We start from the raw sequence: 21,127 nt of genomic DNA, 5'->3' as shown, positions 1-21,127 counted from the left end.
GGGATGCCAAGACGGGAAGATGCTATGGGCTGGAGGCTACACACTGAATCCTAAACCAGCCAGGGTAACCCAGACTGACAGAAGATAATAATGTTACAGACACGCCTACATGAAATCAATGCCTAAGGATACATCTTCAGGAAGCATTCTGCTCATTAATTTTTCCCTTTACAATGAATAAAAAGTGTTTTATTATTAAAAGTCTATTTATTATTAAAAAGTCTATTATTATTAATTATACATCATAAGGTAAAGGGTACAATGAAAACATTTCTGAGGGCTTGAGGTATATGAATATCAATGGTGGTGCTTGCACAGAATTCAGGAGGCCCTGAGTTAGACGCACCACAAAATGGCAGGGATAAAACATCTCTTGATATACCTAGCACAGTCACTTAAACTTAGCTGAGGTTTAAATGAGTAAATAGTGGATGTCCTAAGAAAAGAGAGAAGCATTGGGCGTGGTGGCGCACACCTGTAGCCTCAGCACTCAGGGAGGCAGAGGCAGGCGGATCGCTGTGCTTTTGAGGTCAGCCTGGTATCCAGAGGGAGTTCCAGCACAGCCAAGGCTACACAGAGAAACCCTGTCTCAGGAAAAAAAATTTAAAAATGTAAAAAAATTTTTAAAGGGAGAAGCAAAAGTGGACAGAAAGGTTAAATTTTGCCTAAGCAAACCTAGCAACCAAACTCTAATAGTGAAGTAAACAAAACAGAGAGAAAATACAGGCCTAATACATCAACTATTTGCATCCTAGCCTTCCATCACTCAGGCTCTACTTATAAGCCAGATATTTATCACATGTAAATACAAACATCCACAAATTATTCTTAATCATTTTAGAAAGCTAAGTTCTATTCCACTATGAAATTGAAAGCAGGTTTTAAAAGGGCAAATGATTTAACCTCATTTAAATTATGTAGAATGCACTTTTGAGATAAAATATTATTCTACCACTCTTAGTACCAACAAAGGAAATAAGCTCAGACACAAAACAGCATAGGCAGGAAAAATTCTGGTGCTAGCATCTCTCATTATTGCTGACTAGGAAAAAAAAGTATGATAACTGTCACTTGTGATTTCAGAAAGCAGAGATGGGGACCAACTTATTCTTGAAAATAATGCAGCCATATGATTAATGCACCAGAGCCCAATAGAAGGGGATGTAAAAATGCTTCATAATTTGGTAAAATGGATTTAAAACAGGGTGGAAGATGTTCTCATGTTAGCACTGTTTACTACACTGATTTACCAAATGCACCCAACATTGTTTCACAAAGTTAGTGACAGAGTGGAATCCTAACTACACCATTTTACTGTGTAACCTTCAGCAACCTGACATTTCTGAGCCCTAGTTTCTTCCTTTGTAACTCAATAGCCTATAAAGTATATTATAAGATATAAGGCAATGGCTGGCGTGTGCAGATACATAATATGTGAGTCTTTGAAGGTGACAGCATCTATTTGATATTACAGATTCTAATTTTACCTTGGCTAGAAATAAACAACAACAACAACAAAACCCAAAAACCTGATGATAGTAAATAAAAATTAGCTAATAGTGTCTTTTTTCCCGAATATCCTTTTCAACACTGTATTTCAAAGAAGCAGAACAACGGTCCTATCAATAACTTTAAACACAAAAGACTTCCAATTTGGGGCCTATGATTTTGAAGTTTTAAATATTTGTTCACTAAACAAGTAAATTCAAAAATATTACCAATGCAAAGACAGCCATGGAATAAGAAAAGTGGTAAATGAATACCACTGGCAAGGGGCTATACAGACAGGAACCAAACTAAAATTCAAGCAAATGTGTATGGATTCGGGGTTAAGACTGCTTGAAATTTACTATGTAGCCCAAGCTGGCCTCAAACTTGGGGCAATCCTCCTGCCTCAGCCTCAGTAATGGCACGAGCCGCCACGCCCAGTTTAACAATCCATATTTTTAGAAGACCTCTTTTCTGTACTAAAGCAGCGGTGTGGGAGAGCCCCACAGGTTGAAGGCAAGAGAGTGTAACTGGGGGGAGGGGTTAGTTAGATGCTAAAATGAATAAATATTTAAAAGTCCACATTTCCTATTTTGATGGTCTATGCAAACAAACTCAATTCTGTAAAATGTATTTCAGGTGATTAAAAAGTGGCCGGATACATTTCATACTTGGGTACCAATGGCTGATACCGATTACAGTCTCGCAGTTTTGTCCTGGCAGTATCCCGAAGTCTGTATTTTACTGCTGCAAACACAGGTAAAGAGAAAACAGGTGGTCGCCTCCCAGCTCTGGGGCGCTTACACTGCCTCACCTTCATCCAGGGAGTCCTTCCTTAAAACACATGCCCAGTCTACCCACGGGAGTCAAGAGAAGGCCCTTTTCATACATAACACAAGTTTCACGTCGGCGTTAACCACTGAATGGTCCAACATTATTCCAGAGAAGCGGATAGCCTACACCATCGCTTGACTACCACCAGGAAACCCATTAACACGTCAAGGCCTTTAAGAACTAAACGGACGCGACAGTCTCCGTGAAGGTTCAGAAAAGCCAGCACTACACCTTACAGAGCTCGCAAGGGAAACACGTACACCTCTACGGGTCTAGGCCCAACGGCCAAGGTCACGCCAAATGAGAGGCTACGAAATTCCAAGCAATGAGCCCCCTGCAGATCGGGGCAACCGTGCCTAGGAATGGAGTCTGCGCTTGGGGACACTCGCGTCCGAGCTGTAACGTGAACCCCAACTGAACGCAGAGGCTCCGCGGGCAAAGCCCGGAGGCTCTGGGGCCGCATTGCCTCCATTTCCCCCGTCTCCCCCTTCCTGGGCGCCCCCACACTCACATCTCCGGAGCCACTTCATCCAGTGGTAGACGATCGTACTGTGGTGTTTCTTGTTCTCTATACACCAGGACGACAAGCCTTGAATGGATTCCATGGTGTTGGTCACCGACTGGAACTTTCGATCCAACGAAGACTCCAGGGCCCCTGCGGACGAGGCCGACGAGGAGGAGGCCTTGCTGCTGCCTCCGCCGCCGCCGGCCGCCATCTTCCCGGTTTGCACAAGCGCCGCTGGTCCTCTGGCGGCGGCGGCGGCGGCGGCGGCGGGAGCGGGCAAAACAATCACTGCGAGTGCGTGGAGGCGGCCGGAGGGAGGGAGGCCAGGGGGTGGGCCGGTGCGCGCGCCGGGCTCTCCCGGACCGAGGCGGGCCGGCTGCCGGGCGCGCCGTCGGCTCCCACACGCTGCAACGAGGGGCTGCGGGTTTCGAAGGTTCGGGGGTCGTGTTTGAACCAGTAGCCGGGAGCGAGCTACGAGGAAGACGGGACCTGCGACGCCTTCCAGAGGGCCCAGGCCGAGCGAGACTAATGGTTTTATCCTCCACGGGCCTCAACTCTCAAGGCCCTGCCTCATCCCGTCGGCCAAACTCCGGCGAGCCAGGGAGGCCTTGGTACCGCAAACGTAACACTCCCCGGCTGTCCCCTTGGCTGAGGAAGGCTTTTCCCTTAGATTCCCTACCACAGAGAAGGCCCAGAACTACCTAGTCAGAATTTTTTTCTTTTTTTTTTTTTTTTTTTTTTTTTTTTTTTTGCAACGCAATAGCAGCAATGGACCAGCAGAAGCAGCGCGCACGCGCACGGCGGCCCCGCCCCTCCGCTTCCTTCTCAACCTTGAGGCGTGATGGCGCTGCAATCTGACCAATCAGCGGAGGGGTCGGAGAAGCGCGCGCAGGAGTCCTCCGGCCCTGAACGCTGAGGGGGCGTGGCGTGTCTTGGTGCGCCTGCGCGTTGGGCGTGCGCGAAGCTGGATGGGAGGAAAACGTGGGGCGGCGGGATGGAGGAGCCGGGCGATGGGAGACCGGCGTTCAGGGCCCCGCCCCGCTCTCCCCTGCATGGAGGAGTTGCTCACTGGGAGCCCCCAGCCCGCACAAGGGTGGGGAACGCCCGTCCTTCTGTGGCCGCTGTTTCTGGCAGCCGCAGCCGCTACCACCCCTAAATCGGGGACCTACGCGCGACAAAATGGCTGGCCCCCATCTTGCGGCGCGGTAGGAAGTGCGCATGCGTCAGGTCCAGTTCGCCCTCCTCTACGCAGACTCCTAGACCAAACGGTGTTAAAACGCCGGGCCTGGAGGCCCTTCACCGCCACTCGACTGTCCGCGTTCTAGAAAGACGGAATGAGAACACTAAACACAAATTCCTCCGACAAGATGTGGCTTCCTTGGTCGGTTATGATAACCTCACAGCTGTGTAGTACGTTATAGTTTACAAAGCCTTAAGTCTTGGCGTCTATTAACATAGCGTCAGATTAACCATTACATCTACCTGTGCGAATCTTTTGGGAAAATTTGAAGGTTCGTACATTCCTACTGAACACAGCAATTTCCTCTTAATTATGCCTCCCTAATAGAAAAGATTTTTGAGGCAAGGAGCCTGTCTCATCATTTAGTATTAATGTCTCTGTGCCAAGAACTTTTTAGAATTAGGGAAATGATAGCAAAGCTGATTTAAAAAAAAATCAATCCTCCGTCTTGATTTGGTGTCAGGGAGTTAAGGAGTCATAAAAAGTGGTATGGTATAAGATTAAGGGAGAAAGACTGAGAATATGAATAAAAATGGTGTGCGTCGGTTTTTAAAAAGAGATAATTGAGAAAAGCAACCAGGCTCAAATGAGGGTATGGAAGAGGAGGCGCCAGCAAAGAACACCAAGTGCCGACTCCCTAAACCAAGAGGAAGAACAAGGAAGCCAGTAAGACAAAAGGCTAGGAGCGAAGAGGGTTCACGTCGGGAATGGAAAGCCACTGTAGCGACTCTGGGTTTGTTTTTTGTTTCTTTTGAGACAGGTTTCTCTGTATGTAGCCTTAGCTATCCTGGAACCAGCTCTTAAGACCAGAGACAGGATTGGCCTGCCTCCCCAGTGCTGAGATTTGAGCTCCTTTTTTTTGTTTTGTTAGAGAGGGATTCTCTGTGTAGCCTTGACTGTCCTGGACTTGCTCTGTAGACCAGGCTGGCCTCAAACTCCCAAACTCGGCGATCCACCTGCCTCTGCCTACCTGAGTGCTGGGATTAAAGGCGTGTGCCAGGACGATCAGTGAGATTTGGGTTTCCGTATAAGAAAAAAAAAAAAAAATTACAACAGATTTAAAGACCGTAATAACTTTCATGACCCTAGAATCAGGCATCTTCTAATTCTATACAACGAATATTCTGATGAGCTGAGCAGAAAGGAATTTGGCATTGCAAAGAAAAAGAGTTGAGGATCTAAAAAGAAAAAAAGAAAAAAGAGTCGAGGAAAGAAGAATTTGAACTCAAAGCAGATTGATTATTTTCAAGTTATTTTTCTTCCAAAGGTTAAAAGCAGGATTTTCTTATCATGCCAGCTGGACCTGACCTGCTTGGAGATTTGGCTATTACCCCTTTTTTTGGTTTCTTGGGAAATCAAAATAAAATTAGATAAACAATTTAAGTTTCACTTGATCACACGGGGCTTTAACTCCATTTTGATTTGGTTGACCCAAGGGCTTCTATAAATGTTGGCAGTCTTTAACTGAAATAGTAAGGAAACCCTTTTTAAATCAGGGAACAGTGCTGGTGTGTGTGGGTGTGTGTCTGTTCGCTGTTTGAGACAAGAGGAGGATGTCGGGGCTCCTGCCCTGTCTCTTCTTTATTCCTTATTGTTTTGCCTGTGGCCAGCAAGCTCGAGCAGCCCTCCTGTCTCTGCCCAAAACAATCTGGGCTTGTGGGTTACAGACTGCAGCTGCCACACCTGGCTTATCTTTTGATCTTGTGTGTGTGTGTGTGTGTTTTAAGAAGTAGTCTCATTATGTAATCCTCCTGGCTTCAAAGAGATACACCAGCCTCTGCCTCCTGAGTGATGGGATTTACTGAGTGTTTCAACCATGACCATTTATGGTCTTAACTTTTCGTTTTTCTATTGGGTAGTATAATGGTTTCAGAGCAAGACTTTAAAGCTCAAGAGTAGCGTAAACAAAGCACTTCTATTTTTAGTGTAAAAGCAAGCAAGAGGTGATGTTTACAGTTAGCTTACATAAATACAAGGACAGCAAGGGAATACACTTGATGCTATGTCTTATCATCTTTGGTCATGTAACAAGAGCCAAGAATATTTTTCCCAGGCCTTCGCTTTTCCCACAGAGATAATGTGGACATGCCAAGGCATTCCCTCTGTCCTTGCTTTCAGGTGGATTCACTTATCATAGTTTATGCCTCTTTCTAGAAGGCCGTTTTGTGGGAAGAGCATTCTGCACACTGCTCCGTCCAGAGTTCACAGTAAATTCACAGCTTCTTTTCACAGGCTGTCACACAAGGTGTCTAAAAATAACTACTTGGCGGAGCATGGTGGTGCACGCCTTTAATTCCAGGATTTAGGAGGCAGAGGCAGGCAGATCTCTGAGTTTGAGGCTTTAACAGAAACCTTGTCTCAAAAATCAGGAAAGAAAGGAAAACAATAATAAAAGTCAGACCGCTACGAATTCAGTTATCTTCTCAAAACCTCTCCAATTTGCCGTAATTATTAGAGGAGTTGGCGTAGGAGGGAAGTGCTTAACCTACACGGCGGCTCAAGGACATCCCTTACTACTACACGTGAAAGACCTGGGGTCTCACAGCTCAGGAGTTCAAGATCGCGCCCTTCCCAGAAACTCCCCCAGACCACGAGGTTTATTAACCATTGCACAATGGGGTCACCCCTGCTGTCAGCAAAGAGTGGCACCAGGAGACAAAGACCTTAGGTTTTTAAAAGAAAAATTGCGGGAGATTTGAAGTTGCAGTCTTGGCAATTTAGGATTGGATGAGGAAGCTATAAAGTAAGATAATTGGTTAGTCTTAGGTGCTCAAGCTTGGCCAGTCCTGCCAAGTGTGGATGCAGCTGCAATTGAAGGTGGGGGTGGTTAGCTCATCCTTGAAGATTAGGGGCTTCGGACTTTTGGCTGCAGGTCAAAAGCTACTCAGAAGAAGTCTGGGTTCATTGCTAAGAAATGCTATCTCAAAGACAGGAGTTTTTCTTTTTGCTGAGTGAAGGTCAGCTTGCTTGCCTTTTTTTCTATCTGTCCTCATAGATAGGGTCACATTTTTCCATTCTCTGGAAAGGTACTAAGAGGCTTTAGCTTAACCTGAACCTAAAACTCAAAACTATAGGCTTTAGAAGACATACAGGTTACAAAGTTAGTCTAACCCTTTCACAGGCATATTTTAAAAAAGTTTGTGTGAAAGAGAGACAGACAGACAGACAGAGAATGAATGAATGCCATTGGAGGTAGGAAGAGGAATAGATCCCCTAAAGGCTGTGAGTTGCCTGGTATGGATGCGAGTAACTAACCCCTGGTCTCAGGAAGTGCAGCAAGTGCTCTTAATGGTCGAGCCATCTCTCCTTTCCTGCTCCAGCCTTTTTTGTTTCTCGCTTTTTGTTTTTTCTTCTAGTCTTGGGTTCAAAGCCACAGCCTTTCCTATGCTATACCCAAAGCTCATTTAAATCTTCTGTTTCTGTTTTGAAACAATGTCTTCCTTTGCAGCCCTGGCCATCCTATAACTGTGTGTAGGTCAGGCAGGTCTCAAACTGTCAGGGATGTACCTTCCTCTGCCACACTCAGCTGCTGGGATTAAAAGTCTTTGTCATCAGCTGGGTGGTGGTGGCCCACACCTTTAATCCTAGCAGATGCAGGTGGATCTCTGTGAGTTCAAGGCCTACAGATCTTAAATTCTAAAACAGCCAAGAGAAATCCTGTCTGAAAAAAAAAGAAAAGAAAAGAAAAGAAAAAGTCTGCATCATCATACCTTGCCTACTTAAATCCTTTTTATGTGGATTTTTGTGATTTTTAATTTTTATTCTTAATTTTCTTTTAAAAGATTTATTTATTCATATTGTGTTCTGCCTACATGTATGTCTACACACAAGAAGAGGGCATCAGATCCCATTATAAATGGTTGTGAGCCACCTTGTGGTTGCTGGGAATTGAACTCAGGACCTTTGGAAAAGCAGACAGTGGTCTCAACCATCTCTCCGGTCCCTATTTGTATATATTTATTTTTATCTTCAGAAATATTGACAATCATAAATTCTAGTTCTGCCTGGACTACAGAGTGAGTTCAAAGCCAGCATGGACAACTTAAGACAGTTTTTCAAAATAAAAAGTAGACTGGGAGCCTCAGGGAGGCAGAGGCAGGTGGATCTCTGTGAGTTCAAGGCCAGCCTGGTCTACAGAGAGAGTTCCAGGACAGCCAGGGCTACACAGAGAAACTCTGTCTCAAAAATGAATCAAAAACCAAAACAAACAAACTTTACATGTAAGTGGGTGAGGGGTGTATGCATGCCCCAGTATACTTGTGGGGGTCAGAGGACAACTTGCAGTTGTTCTGTGTGGATTAAATACATTAGTGATTAATGATTACCAATAACCTGTTGGTTTTGCATTAAGAAATCAAAGCAGCCAGGCATGGTGGTGCATGCCTCTAATCCCAGCACTTGGGAGGCAGAGGCAGGCTGATCTGAGTTTGAGGCCAGCCTGGTCTACAGAGAGAGTTCCAGAACAGCCAGGGCTACCCAGAGAAACTCTGTCTCAAAAAAACATTTAAAAAAAAAAAAAAAAAGCACTTTCCCTTGGAGTCACATAACCAGGAGTGAGTCCAGATTTAGATTCTCTGCTTCATGCTCCCTGTGTGTTTCATCCTTTCTGTCTGTTGAATGAATCTGAATCTGTGCCTGTCCTAAGGCTGTCTTGCAACAATGACTGTTTCTGTATCTGTCTTTAACAAAAGGGCTTTGCTGTCTGTACTGAGCAGTGTGGAAAGCATCACATGGGAAAAGAATATGAAATACTTAACAGAAACCTTTAACAGTTTTACGAGGGATTATGGCCCTGACTCCAAAAACCCCAACTGACCCAGATAACTTTGTTACACACATCATTCTTTATCACCCCATATCCAAATGTTGCTTCCCAACATTTATGATGGGTATTCATTTTAGAAGATTGCTTCCAATTTCTATCTTTCTGCTTTCAGCAAATGATAAACATGCACTATGGGTCATGGGCATGGAAGAGCAGGTCATTGAAGTTTACAGCTATATTTTGGCTTCAGAGGTAAAAGCTGATTATATGAGAAATCCAGGGCAGGCTGTGTAGTAATGGCCCATGCCTTTAATCTCAGCACTTGGGATGCAGAGGCAGGTAGATCTCTGTGAGTTCAATGCCAGCCTGGTCTACAGAGTAAGCTCCAGGACAGCCAAGGCTACACAGAGAAACCCTGTCTCAAAAAAAAAAAAAAAAAAGAAAGAAAGAAAAAAAGAAAAAAGAAAGAAAAATCCAATATTCAATCCAGGGCAAGTAAGGTTGGTTGTTACATTATTCTCTTAAAGGCAGGTTAAACAGTCTGAGTACATGAGTTTATTTATTTTTGAGGCACGGTTTCTTTATGTAGCGCTGGCTGTCCTGGACTTGTTTTGTAGACCTATCTGGCCTTGAAGTCAAAGAAGTCCACCTTCCTCTGTCTGCCTCCTGGGTTTTTATTGGTTTTCCAACACAGGGTTTGTCTGTGTAGCCATAGCTGTCCTGGAACCAACTCTTTGGGCCAGGCATCCTTGAACTCTGTCCCTGAGTGCTGGGATGAATGTCATGTACCACAGTGCAGCGGAGGCATTTTATACATTGCCCTAACATACTATCCTACCATGTGAGTCCTGGGAATTGAACTCAAAAATTATCAGGCCAGGAAGCAGGCTATTTTGTTCTCTTAAAAATGAAACAAAACACAGGGGCTCTATGTAGCCCAAGCTGGACTCAAATTTACGATCTTCTTGCTTCAGCTTCCTAAGTGCTAGGATTAGAGATGGGTTACAGATGTGTGCAACCTTGTGTGGCTAGGGCTCACTCCTGAACATTCTACGGCTAGACAAAAGTATTATGACATCTACCCTCTTAACTCTTCACAACTATTAATCTTTACAATTTTAATCTGTATTTATTTTTAGATTAGTTCACATGCACAAGTGTTTACCTGTGTATATGTGCACTATTGGCATGCAGTGCCCATGAAGGTCAGAAGAGAGCATTAGATTCCCTAGAACTGGAGTTAAATATGGTTGTGTTCCATCATATGGGTGCTGGGAATTGAACCCAGGTCCTCTGCAAGGGCAACAAGGGCTCTTAGTCCCCGATCTTTACTATTTTAGAATATATTCATAATACAAAGCAATGGGTTTCATTTAAATACATCCCATGTTGGGCTGTATTCCCAGCACTCAAGAGGCCAATGCAGGAAGATCTTGAGTTGTAGGCCAGCTGTCCCAGAAAACAACAGAAACACAAACAAGAGAGACTACTAGGTTTCCCCTCAGGTCTTGTGTTTTTCCATGTTTACTTGTTCCAGCAGTACTTATATAAGCCTCCCATGTAGTAGTGTTGTGAGTGCTCTACTTGGTTTTGGTTGGAGCCATTCAACAGGCAACACAAAATAGTGGGATAGGTACAGGCCGCTCTGCACTTGCTAAGTAGACCATCAGATAGTCAGTTTCTGAGATAAGGAGAATTTATGTATTTTATATGGATTTTTTAACTTATTTATCTTATATACATTGATGTTATGCCTGCTTGTGTGAGGGTGTCAGACCCCCTAAAACTGTAGTTACAGTTGCAAGCTGCAGGGTGGGTGCTTGGAATTGAACTCAGGTCCATTTGGAAGATCAGCCAGTGCTTTTAACCACTGAGCCATCTCTCCAACCCTGTATTTTAAGGTCTCACTGTATAGCTCTGGCTGGCTTTGAACTCATGAGATCCACTTGCCTCTGCATCCTGGTGCTGGGATTAAAGGCCTGCTATCACATCCAGGTCTTTTCATTTACTTTGAAACAGGGCCTACTTTGTAGCCCTGGCTGGCCAGGACTTCAATGTAGACCAGACTGGTCTTGAACTTGGGAAATCTGACTCTGCTTCCCAAGTCCTGGAATTAAAGATGTGTGCCACATCTGGCTCTTCTCTTCTCCCCCTTTTAAGACAGAATTTTTGTTTGTTTGTTTCCTGAGACAAAGTTTCTCTGTGTACCACTGGACATCCTGAACTCACTCTGTAGACAAGACAGGGTTCTCAAGCATCACAGTCCAGACTCGAACTATAATAGCTCAAGGATCATCCTGAATCCCTCACCCTCCTGCCTTTACCTTCAGTGTTGAGATTACAGGTGTGTACCACGTTTTTGGGGTGCTAGTCATTAAACCCAAGGCTGTATATACTATTCAAGTATTCTGCTAAGCTACATTCCCAGTCCACATACTATCTTTTAGAAGAGGATTTGATGGGTTTAGCAATATAGCTACATCCACTATCAGGGAGCTTTTATTTTTTTTGTATGAAGACAAGACAAAATGGAACTGGGTGTGTAGCCCACACCTTTTATCCCAGCACTCAGGAAGAGGCAGGTGGATCTCTCTTACTTTGAGGCCAGCCTCAGAGCCAGTTCCAGGACAGCCACGGTTACACCGAGAAGCCCTGTCTGGGAAATGGTAGTGGTGGTGGTGAGACAAACAACCAAAAGCCCTTAACCATTTTTACCATGCACAGGTTGTGTACACATACCTTCATGTCCAACATTTGAGTGACAAACGGCAAGAACATCAGAATTTGAGCGCTGGGATTAAAGGCATGCGCCACCACCACCACCACCTGGCTGTTGTGTTTTTGAGGGAGAGTTCTGGTCCAAAACCACCTCTGTGGAATTACATATTTGAGCACTTGGCCCCTAACCTGAGTGGTGGCACTGTTGTATGTGGGGGCTATGGAACCTGGAAGGACTGGAGCTTAGCTGGAAGAAGAATGCCACTGGGGGCCAGCCTTGAGGGTTTTAGCTTTGCCCACTGCTTCCTGTGATTAGCCAGCTTCCTTTTCTGTCCATCTGTTACCAAACCTTCATTACAACTCTTTTGAAACCATAAGCCAAAACAAACTTTGGTCACAGTGTTTCATCACAGCAACTAATACATGGGGGCATTTGAGAAAGGATCTCACTCTGTTGTCCAGGCTGTCGCGGAATCATGCAGACCTGGCTTGATATTAGATGCACAGAAGTTTGCCTGAGGTAGCCTCCTTAGTACTGAGATTACAGACCTAAACAAAACCCCTGGCTTTTTCCCCCAGAAGCAAAATGTTAAGTTGGGGACTGGGGATGAACTCAGCAGGTACAGTGCTTGCCTGGCATGCACAAAATCCTGAGTTCAATATCCAACACAAATAAAGGCTGTAATTCCAGCATGTGGGAGGTACAGTGAGGGTCAAAAATCCAAGGTAACTCTGAACAAAGCAAGTCTGAGGCTAATCTAGGTTATATGAGATGCTATCTTCAAGTTTCTCTTAAAGTTTATTTACCACATTGCCAAGAGAGGGGCCACATGGCATCATTAACATGAAAACTGGGCTAACTTGCCAAACTCTGTCTCTGTTTACAAACTGATGCCTGTGGACAGTGTGCCTCTATTTCAATTAAAACATCAATACCCATCTGAAGAACTCATTTCCTAGGGCCTGACCTTGTTACTACAGCTATAAAGGTTAGGAAATACACATTTTATTTGATCCCATTACCACTTAATACCACCTGACTTACTTGCTCCAGCAAAATGTACTTTTTGTATTTAGAGATCAGATATTAATTGACTTCAACTACTGGGATCCTAGCAACAATGGAAAAATCACCCGAAGAACCAAACTCTAATACCTGTGACTATATAAAAAAAAAAAAACACTAAATTTAAAAATAACTCTTTAATCATATGCACATACAGGATGAAGGGTAGCACGAGGCAGACCGACTTGGTAGTCTCTTTGCGCCAATGTCTGCCTGGCACAGTTCTGAGATCACACGCACAGTGGGTAAGGTTGGGAAGTAGAGTGAGAAGGTGGAAGAAACAAAGGTGAAGGAGACACAGGGCAGCAGTAGTCTCAGTCTGTGCACTCCAGCACAGATTCACTCAGCGCCAGATCCCAGTAGTGTTCGGCCCCGTGCTTCTTGAAATGCTCGCGAGCCATGTTTTCTGTAGGGCACTGTTTAAACTTCATCTCTCCAAAGCTCCGGTCTTTGGCTGTACCCTAGGTAAGAAGCAAAATTGGTATTCACTTATCTGAAAAGAATAACTTGCTATTTGGCCCACACTGCCCTTGAATTAGAACTCCTACCTCAGCATCCTAATGCACCACCATGCCCAGGAGAGACAAAAACTGCAATAAGCTTTCTAATTCACTCCCCTTTCCAATATCTGGAATTGAACTTAGAGCCTTAGTCATGTTAGGCAAACACTCTACCACAAAAGACCTAATAACGTGTATAGCCACATACCAAACTGAAATGTGATTCTATGATAAAATAATTATAACCATCTCTTAGATATCTGCATCATTATATATAAGGGTTTCTGTCTTTTTCTTTTACTGTTTTTAAAGGGGACCAGAGACTTAAACAACTTTTTTTTTCCTCAGTACTGGGGACTGAGCCTAGGTGTCAGGCATGTAAAGAAAGCACTGTACACTAGCAAGAACCTTTTCTAAAAATTAAAAAAAAAAAAAAAATTTCTGAGAGATGGCTGAGGAGTTAAGAGCAACTACTGCTCTTGCTGAGGATCCAGGCTTGTTTCCCAGCACCCACAGGGTGGCTCATAACTATCTGTAACTCCAGTTCCACGGGATCTGACAGCTTTGCTTCTGGCTTCTATGAGCATTAAGGCATGCAAATGATGTAGAGACACAAACACAAATATACATGCATGCACGCACGTGCACACAGGCAAAGCACTCATACACAAAAGTAAACCTTTTTAAAAACTTAAGGAAGAAATGTGTTTGTGATCTTGTGAGTGCAGGTACCTAATAAGGACAAGGGGTCCTTGTAACTCCCTAGAGCTGGAGTTACAGGAGGTTGTAAGCTCTTCCAAAGTGAGTACAGGGAGTTGAATTTGGACCTGCTCTAAATTATTCTCAATACCAACAAATCAGGGAAATCAAATAACAGCCATATTTTACAGACAAGGCAAGGAAATCTGACACTGGCTCAGAGGGAAGAGCTGGCTGACACCAGCATCCTATCTCTTCTGCTGCAGAGCTGTATGCAGTTTAGAATAGCACTCTGTCACCTGGCTACACTCCTAGGCCCCACCCAACCAACACCAGATTCTCAGGCCTAGATCATGTTTCATTATACACAGAGGGTATGATATAATTTTTCCCAGAGAGAAAAATACAATTTACTCGCATCTCACATTCGGCCTGGAAATATATAATAAATATTCCAGCTAACTTTCTACTTCAGCATTTACAAAGATTACCAACCTCCCACACTAGTACACATTTGTTAGTTTTCTTCACAGCTTCCTCATCAGATTCCTCATCATCTGGAAAAGACAAAAGAGCTTAATACTTGTCTTATTTTTTGAGACAGGATCTCACTACTATATAGATCAGGATGGCCTCCAACTTATAGATCTGCCCACCTCCATTTCCCAAGTGCTGGGTAAAAGTTGTGCAACACACTAAACAAACAGCAAACACATACATGCACGCACGGGCAAGGGCTTACCAGCCTCGAGATAAGGTTTTACCCTGTAACTCAGGCTAGCTCCAGCTTAAGACCATCCTCCTGACTCAGCCTCTTGAGTGCTGGGATTCCAAGCTTCTGCAATCACATCCCACTAAACAGCTTTTCTTTCTTTACCTGTGCCCCAGGCCAACCCCAATGTCCAGGGCTTTGAATGTGATAGACAAATGCTTAACCAATTAACTCTAAACCCTAGCTCCAAAGTTTGCTTTGGCTGGGCATGGTGGCCTCTGTCTTTAATCCTAGCACTTGGGAGGCAGAGGAAAATAGACCTCTGTTGGGTATGAGGCCAGCTAGGTCTATATAGGAAGTTTCAGACCAGCCAGGGCTACATAGTGAGACCTTGTCTCAAAACAACAACAAAACCCAAAGTATCTTTTTCTGATTAAAGTAGAAAGCTGGCTTGGTCTGAAAGTTTTTATACACTCAATACTCTACATCTTGTTTTTCTGTGGGGAAGGCAAGCTCTCTGTATGATCTGCTTTAAACTGGCATGTGACCTCAGTTGGTTTCAAACCATCCTTCTACCTCCATATTCTGAGTGCAGGGGTTATCGGTGGAAACCACTAAGTCTGGAGCAATTAATAAAAAAATATCAACTTTTTTTTGGGGACAGGGACTCATATAGCCTAGGCTGCTTTAAAACTGCTACATAGCTCAGGATGGCCTCAAACTCCTAGAAGAGCCTCTGAAGTGGGATTACAGTGTGGACCAACGTGCCATAGCTAACAAGAAACCTACCTAGGCGCCAGAGAGTGGTGGTGCACACCTTTAATCCCAGCACTCAGGAAGCAGAGGCAGGTGGATGTCTGTGAGTTTGAGGCTGGGACAGACATGGCTACACGCAGAAACCTCATCTCTTGTCTCAAATAAATAAATAAATGAATGAATGAATGAATGAATATATAAATAAATAAATAAATAAATAAATAAATATAATAGATTATAGTACATATTTGTTAGTGAAAGCAGTTTTCTGACTTTAAATAAAACTCTTACAACCAGAACTCACAACCAAGACAAAGAAAGCCACCCAGCTGGGAAAAAATCCTTTAAAGATACGGAGAATGATAATTTTATGCTAATATGTATGATAATGCAATAAATATTTCATAAGCATGTAGCAGTACCATCTAAGTAAGTCAGTTTAGCTGGGCATGGTGGCACACACCTTTCATCCCACCAGCAGCGGCAGGATCTTATTAGTTTAAGGCCAGCCAGAGCTATACTGAGACCCTGTCTCACAAACCAAAACTAAGTAAGTCTGTCTAGAATTCTTGAACGCTAGAGTATTTCAGTGAAGTCAAGAGAAGAATAGACAGAACTATTATTCCCACCTCCCACAGCTCTCCCATTTAATCCCTTCTAACCCCAATTCACCATCTCCCTTCGTGTTAGATGTCTGCTCATCCCACTTTATCCGATGTAGCATGAGACGCTTAAATTTCTTCTGGGCCTTGGGGCCTGGAAAGAAAATTTTGAGAGTTGCTATGACGACACAGTAGAAAGAACCCAGTTAATACTGAGTAGGTGAACTAACCATAGGAACCAGAGTGCAGCCTTCTACTCAGCACACAGAGAAACAGGCAAAACATGAGTTTCACAGACACCTCTGAAATACCCCACCTCTCTCTTCTCCCGCTACGCCAATCACTGCAGGGTTAGGGTGGTCTAGAGAGGGTCTCTCTAGCTCCGCACACTCACCCCCTTCCAATCACTGCAGGGTTAGGGCGGTCTAAAGAGGGTCTCTCTAACTCCGCACACTCACCCCCTTCCAGTCACTGCAGGGTTAGGGTGGTCTAGAGAGGGTCTCTCTAGCCCCGCACACTCACCCCCTTCCAGTCACTGCAGGGTTAGGGTGGTCTAGAGAGGGTCTCTCTAGCCCCGCACACTCACCCCCTTCCACCACCACCACGTTGACATCCTTGTGCAGCACCACCACCCCCGTCAGGTACAGCTGCCCAGCGTTGGCCTCAATCTTGAACTTCTTGGCTGGGTTGCTCAAATTCCGAACTCTAGAGGAGGGAAATGTTAGTCACGTCTTCAGTTTTACCATCAGAAGCTGCCTGAATGGATGGCAAATTCAGAAGGATCTAAAATGCTGATCTTTCTAAAATCCAGGCCCCTGGAACACACAGTTACATGTCCATTTGGCTGTTTAGAGACAGGGTCTCGTTACGTAGTCTGGCTGGCCTGAAATGCACTGCGTAGACCAAGCCTGCCTTCAGCTCAGGAGATTTGCCTGCTTCTGCCTCCCAAGTGCTGGTCTTATAGTTCTTCATAGCAGGTAGCTAGAATTTTCTCTATGAATGAAGGAGAGGTACATACTATCATCAAAAAATATTTATATGCTCACTGTTCCAGAAGGTAGAAAAGCTTTACATTCTGTTCCCTCTAGATGCCACATATTCATGAAACTTTCTAAGCAGAGACATCAAAAACAATGAATAGTAACTACCTATAGATAGTGGTCCTAAGAGGCCAGAGAACAGAGAGGGAACTCTTTTAGTAAGTGCTCCTCTGTATTATTAGAATTTGTCTTCTTTTCTAGCTTGGGCTAGCCAAAAATTTGTTATGTAGCCCAGGTTAGCCTCAACTCAAAACTGTCCTGCTTCTCCTAAGTGCTGGAATTATGGGCATGCACCATCCCACCTGGTCCAACAATTTTAATCTGAATAAACACTAGCTTTCTAATAGTGTACTATTATATAGACACTACCTGTAGAATAGTGACGAAGAACTAGATAATAAAATAGGTATTTATATTTCACAAGGATGAATAATGTGGTGGGTATGCTTTTAAGGCCACAGTGATTCTGCCTTAATCACGGGGAATATATTGAGAATTCAGGTGCAAGGAGGTCATGATGGAGCACAACTTTAATTCTAGGACTGGGGAGGCAGAGGCAAGTGGATCTCTGGGTTTGAGGCCAACCTAGTCTACACGGTGAGTTCCAGAATAGCTGGGACTATGTAGAGAGATCTCAAAAGATAAACAGCAACAACAAAAAGTTTAGGGGCAGTGCCTGTGTGAGCACCTACCTATACACAGATATGTGCGCCCCCTGTGAAACATCTTCTTTAAGCTTTTTAATTTTCTTGACCTTTCTCTGTTCTGCCGTAAGTTTTCGGGCAGCGTTGGCCTCTTCATGCGCTCTGTCGTGACAGGAAGGACATCCACAAGTGAGAAAGTCATGGCAGATCAGAGGCAGGGCTAAGGGAAAGAGAGAGCAACAGAGGACTCTCCCCTCCCTCCAAGACGGACCCCAGGAGGGTCTGGAAGGCATCGTCCTGGGCTCCGCCCCACCCCACCCCACTTACTTTTGTCTCTTTGCCATCTGAGCTCTGACGTGGGCTTCTACCTTCGTAGGGTCTTGGACTGCTTCTGTTCCTAATACTCGCATTAAATTTGAGATTCTCACTACAATGGAGAGAGGACAACAATGAATGTCCTCATCTATGTTAGACAACCTGTTTTTTTGTTATTTGCTTGTTTGTGTTTTGCTCTCAAACACTGCTTATTTCAAATCTCTGCTCAAAATTCACTTTCTACAATAATTCCTACCTTGACAAGCTCACTCTGTTAACTCAAATTCTGTAAAAGTTCAAACGATCTAAGAAATTCAGTATATTTATATCATGAGAAAGCATGAACCTAATTGCTTATTTCTGATTCAGCATTAAAGAAAAAAAAAAAAAACAACAAAACCCTGACATTTAATTGGCATTAGGTTACATATTACTAAAAAGAGGGATAAAAGGTTATCCTTCCTTCTCCCCTTAAAAACATTTCTCCGGGGGAGGGGCATGGAAGGGGATGAGAAAGGGAGGATGGGATTGGGAGGGGATGATGGGAGGGGGCTACAGATGGGATACAAAGTGAAAAAACTGTAATTAATAAAAAAATACATTAATTAAAAAAATTTCTCCAGGGGCATGGTAGCGTATGCCTTTAATCTCAGCACTCTAGAAGCAGAGGCAGGTGGATCTCTGTGAGTTCAAGGCCAGCCTGGTCTACAAATGGAGTCAAGAACAGCCAGGGCTACACACAGAAACCTGGTCTTGAAACACCAAATACCAAAACCACAACAAACAAAAAACAAAAAAATTAAAAAAAAAAAAGAAAAGTATCTCACTTCAACTCACTATGTTCTCAAAATTGGTCTTGAATTCCTGATCTTCCTGCCTCTTCTAAGTACTAGGATATAAGTTCCAGCCACTACTCCTGAGTAAAGTTATTTTATTAGTTTTATCTCTGGGTGTTTTGCCTAAATATATGTCTATCCACAACATTGTACACACTTGGAGGTCAGAAGAAGGCACTAGACCCTCTGGAGCAGGAGTTGCAGGCATTTGTTAGCCACAGTATGGGTGCTGGGAATCAAACCTGTCCTCTGCAAGAGCAGCCGGTATCAAACACTTAGGTACTGCTCTAGTCTTCTCAAATATTTTTAATGTTATATTTTATTGTTGATCCTTTTGTTTTTATTTATCCCTTTAAAAAGACTTTCTGCCACAGGGTGGTGTTGCACACCTTGAATACCAGCCCTAGGGAAGGAGAGGTGGGCAGATTTCCCAGTTTGTGGCCAGCCTAGTCTACAGAGCGAGTTCAGAACAGCCAGGGCTACAAACAAACAAAATATGTCTTGAAAAAAAATTTTTTTTTAATTTTATGTGCATGAGCGTTTTGTCTGTGTTTGTTAAGAGCACCACATATGTGTACCATGTATGTGCTTATGTCTAAAAGGCATCAGATCCTCTGAAACTGGAGTTTTAGACAGGTGTAAGCTGCCATGTAGGTGCTGGGAATTGAACCTAGGTCATCTGGAAGAGCAGCCAGTGTTCTTAACCACTGAGACATCTCTCCAGTCTCTATTTTTATTTTCTTAGGACACGGTTTCCCTATATAGCCCTGACTGGCATCAAACTTGCCATCCCTGAGTCCCGGACTCTCAAGTATTGGGAATAGAGATGAGTGCCAACATGCTCAGCTTGTATTTTTGTGCGGATGTTTTGGAAAACCCATCTTTTGCCGGGCACAGTGGTGCCCACCTCCTGCTTCATCTCCGAAGTCCTAGGATTGCCAAGCCAGTGCCATCATGCCTGTATGTCTGTATTCCGAGGACTATGTATAAATCTCCACAAATACTACAACTATTAGCTTCATGAATATTTTGTTTGTTTATTGTTTGTTTTTCAAAGCAGGATCTCTCTGTGTAGCCCTGGCTGTCCTGGAACTCACTCTGTAGACCAGACTGGCCTCGACTCAAGAAATTCCCCTTGTCTCTTATCCCAAGTGCTGAGATTAAAGGCATGTGCCAACCACCACCTGTCTGTCTTCATAAATTTTATATCCTGTCAGTAAACTTAAGAGTTAATACAGTAAATAATAATTAAAAATAAACCCTAAATGACCTCTATAATAAAATGTGTTGATCTGTCATTAGGAAACAAAGCACAGGTAAAAAGAGAACCTGTAAATGATTCAGAGAAACAAAGAGGTTAGAGTTTCTAGAAGACAGACAGACATGTAAAAGGAACTCCTATTCGCCTTCTTCAGTTGTTGTCTCAGAGTATTACTGCCTTTGTCTGCCAACAGGCCAAGTCCTGGAAGCTTCTAGCTCCCACACTACTTAACTTAAGCCTAGAAGCACCTGAGACTTACTGCTTAATATGCTCACCCTTTCTCGTTCTTTCTGTCCTTAAAGCTGGCTGGTTCAACTCCACTTCTGGCTCAAACTCCTCTCGAAGATAACTTATTCAATCTGGCTTCTCTCTTGACCCCTCAATTGTTCTGTTTGGCCTCAAACTAACTCCAGCAATCTTTTCTCATCTTCTGGCTCCTTCTCATTCTCTGGCTTGTTCTGTCTTCACCTGTGTCTGTCTGTCAGCTTGTTCTCTCATTCAACTTCTCCCTGTAAAACTCAACCACCAGTAAAAAGAGGCTTCTTCTGTCTGCATTGCTCATTAAGTAGCTTCCCTGTCCTCTTTCTACTTGTGAGAGTTGGGTGTAGCCTACTCTGTCAAAATCTTTCTCTCTCTGATTTATTACTTTTTTCTGACACTTAGTTTTTTTTTTTTTTTTTTTTTTTTTTTTAAAGACAGGGTTTCTTTGTGTAGTGTTGGCTGTACTGGAATCACATTTTAGACCAAGCTGGCCTCAAACTTGCAGAGATCTGCCTGCTTCTGCCTCCCTGAGTGCTGGGATTACAGGCACGAGGCACTGTGCCAGGCTTTAGACATCACTTTCAATCATGAGTGCTTCCTCCTACAAACTAACTTTACTTTCATTGTTTGGGATTACATGTATACACCACCATGGTGGGAACTAAGCTTTTCTTTACCTGAAACTTCTTCTATACCAGGCTGGTCTTGAACTCAGCTCTGCTTGCCTCTGTCTCCTGGATTAAAAGCATGCTTGTATTCCAGCAGGATCACACACCCTAGAAGGTCTTTGGATGTGATCTCTTACCAGAACAGCCATGTTCTGAATTAAAATTCCTCTACACACACACACACACACACACACACACACACACACACACACACACA

At 43.8% G+C, this 21,127-nt stretch overlaps 2 protein-coding genes across 7 annotated transcripts in view; both read right to left on the bottom strand.

Annotated features, from left to right (window-relative positions):
• Positions 1–3,643, bottom strand: part of Rprd2 (regulation of nuclear pre-mRNA domain containing 2) — a 49,934-nt gene extending 46,291 nt beyond the window's left edge. For all 4 annotated transcript variants that reach the window (XM_055603706.1, XM_055603707.1, XM_055603708.1 and 1 more), the window contains exon 1: positions 2,834–3,643. In XM_055603706.1, coding sequence (XP_055459681.1) covers positions 2,834–3,038 — 205 coding nt within the window. In that variant the 5' untranslated portion in view covers positions 3,039–3,643. The remainder of the gene's footprint in view (positions 1–2,833) is intronic.
• Positions 3,644–12,738: 9,095 nt separating this feature from the next.
• Prpf3 (pre-mRNA processing factor 3) overlaps positions 12,739–21,127 on the bottom strand; it is a 25,212-nt gene continuing 16,823 nt past the window's right edge. For all 3 annotated transcript variants that reach the window (XM_055603722.1, XM_055603723.1, XM_055603724.1), the window contains 6 exons: positions 17,897–17,996; positions 17,618–17,731; positions 16,472–16,590; positions 15,956–16,039; positions 14,311–14,372; positions 12,739–13,077 (listed from right to left, as the gene is read on the bottom strand). In XM_055603722.1, coding sequence (XP_055459697.1) covers positions 12,931–13,077; positions 14,311–14,372; positions 15,956–16,039; positions 16,472–16,590; positions 17,618–17,731; positions 17,897–17,996 — 626 coding nt within the window. In that variant the 3' untranslated portion in view covers positions 12,739–12,930. The remainder of the gene's footprint in view (positions 13,078–14,310; positions 14,373–15,955; positions 16,040–16,471; positions 16,591–17,617; positions 17,732–17,896; positions 17,997–21,127) is intronic.

Source organism: Psammomys obesus, unplaced genomic scaffold, assembly GCF_907164565.1.
Source record: "Psammomys obesus unplaced genomic scaffold, mPsaObe1.curated_primary_1811, whole genome shotgun sequence".
NCBI classification, from domain to species: Eukaryota; Metazoa; Chordata; class Mammalia; order Rodentia; family Muridae; genus Psammomys; species Psammomys obesus.
Note: the sequence above shows the minus strand (reverse complement) of the source record. Positions and strands in the feature narration are given on the sequence as shown.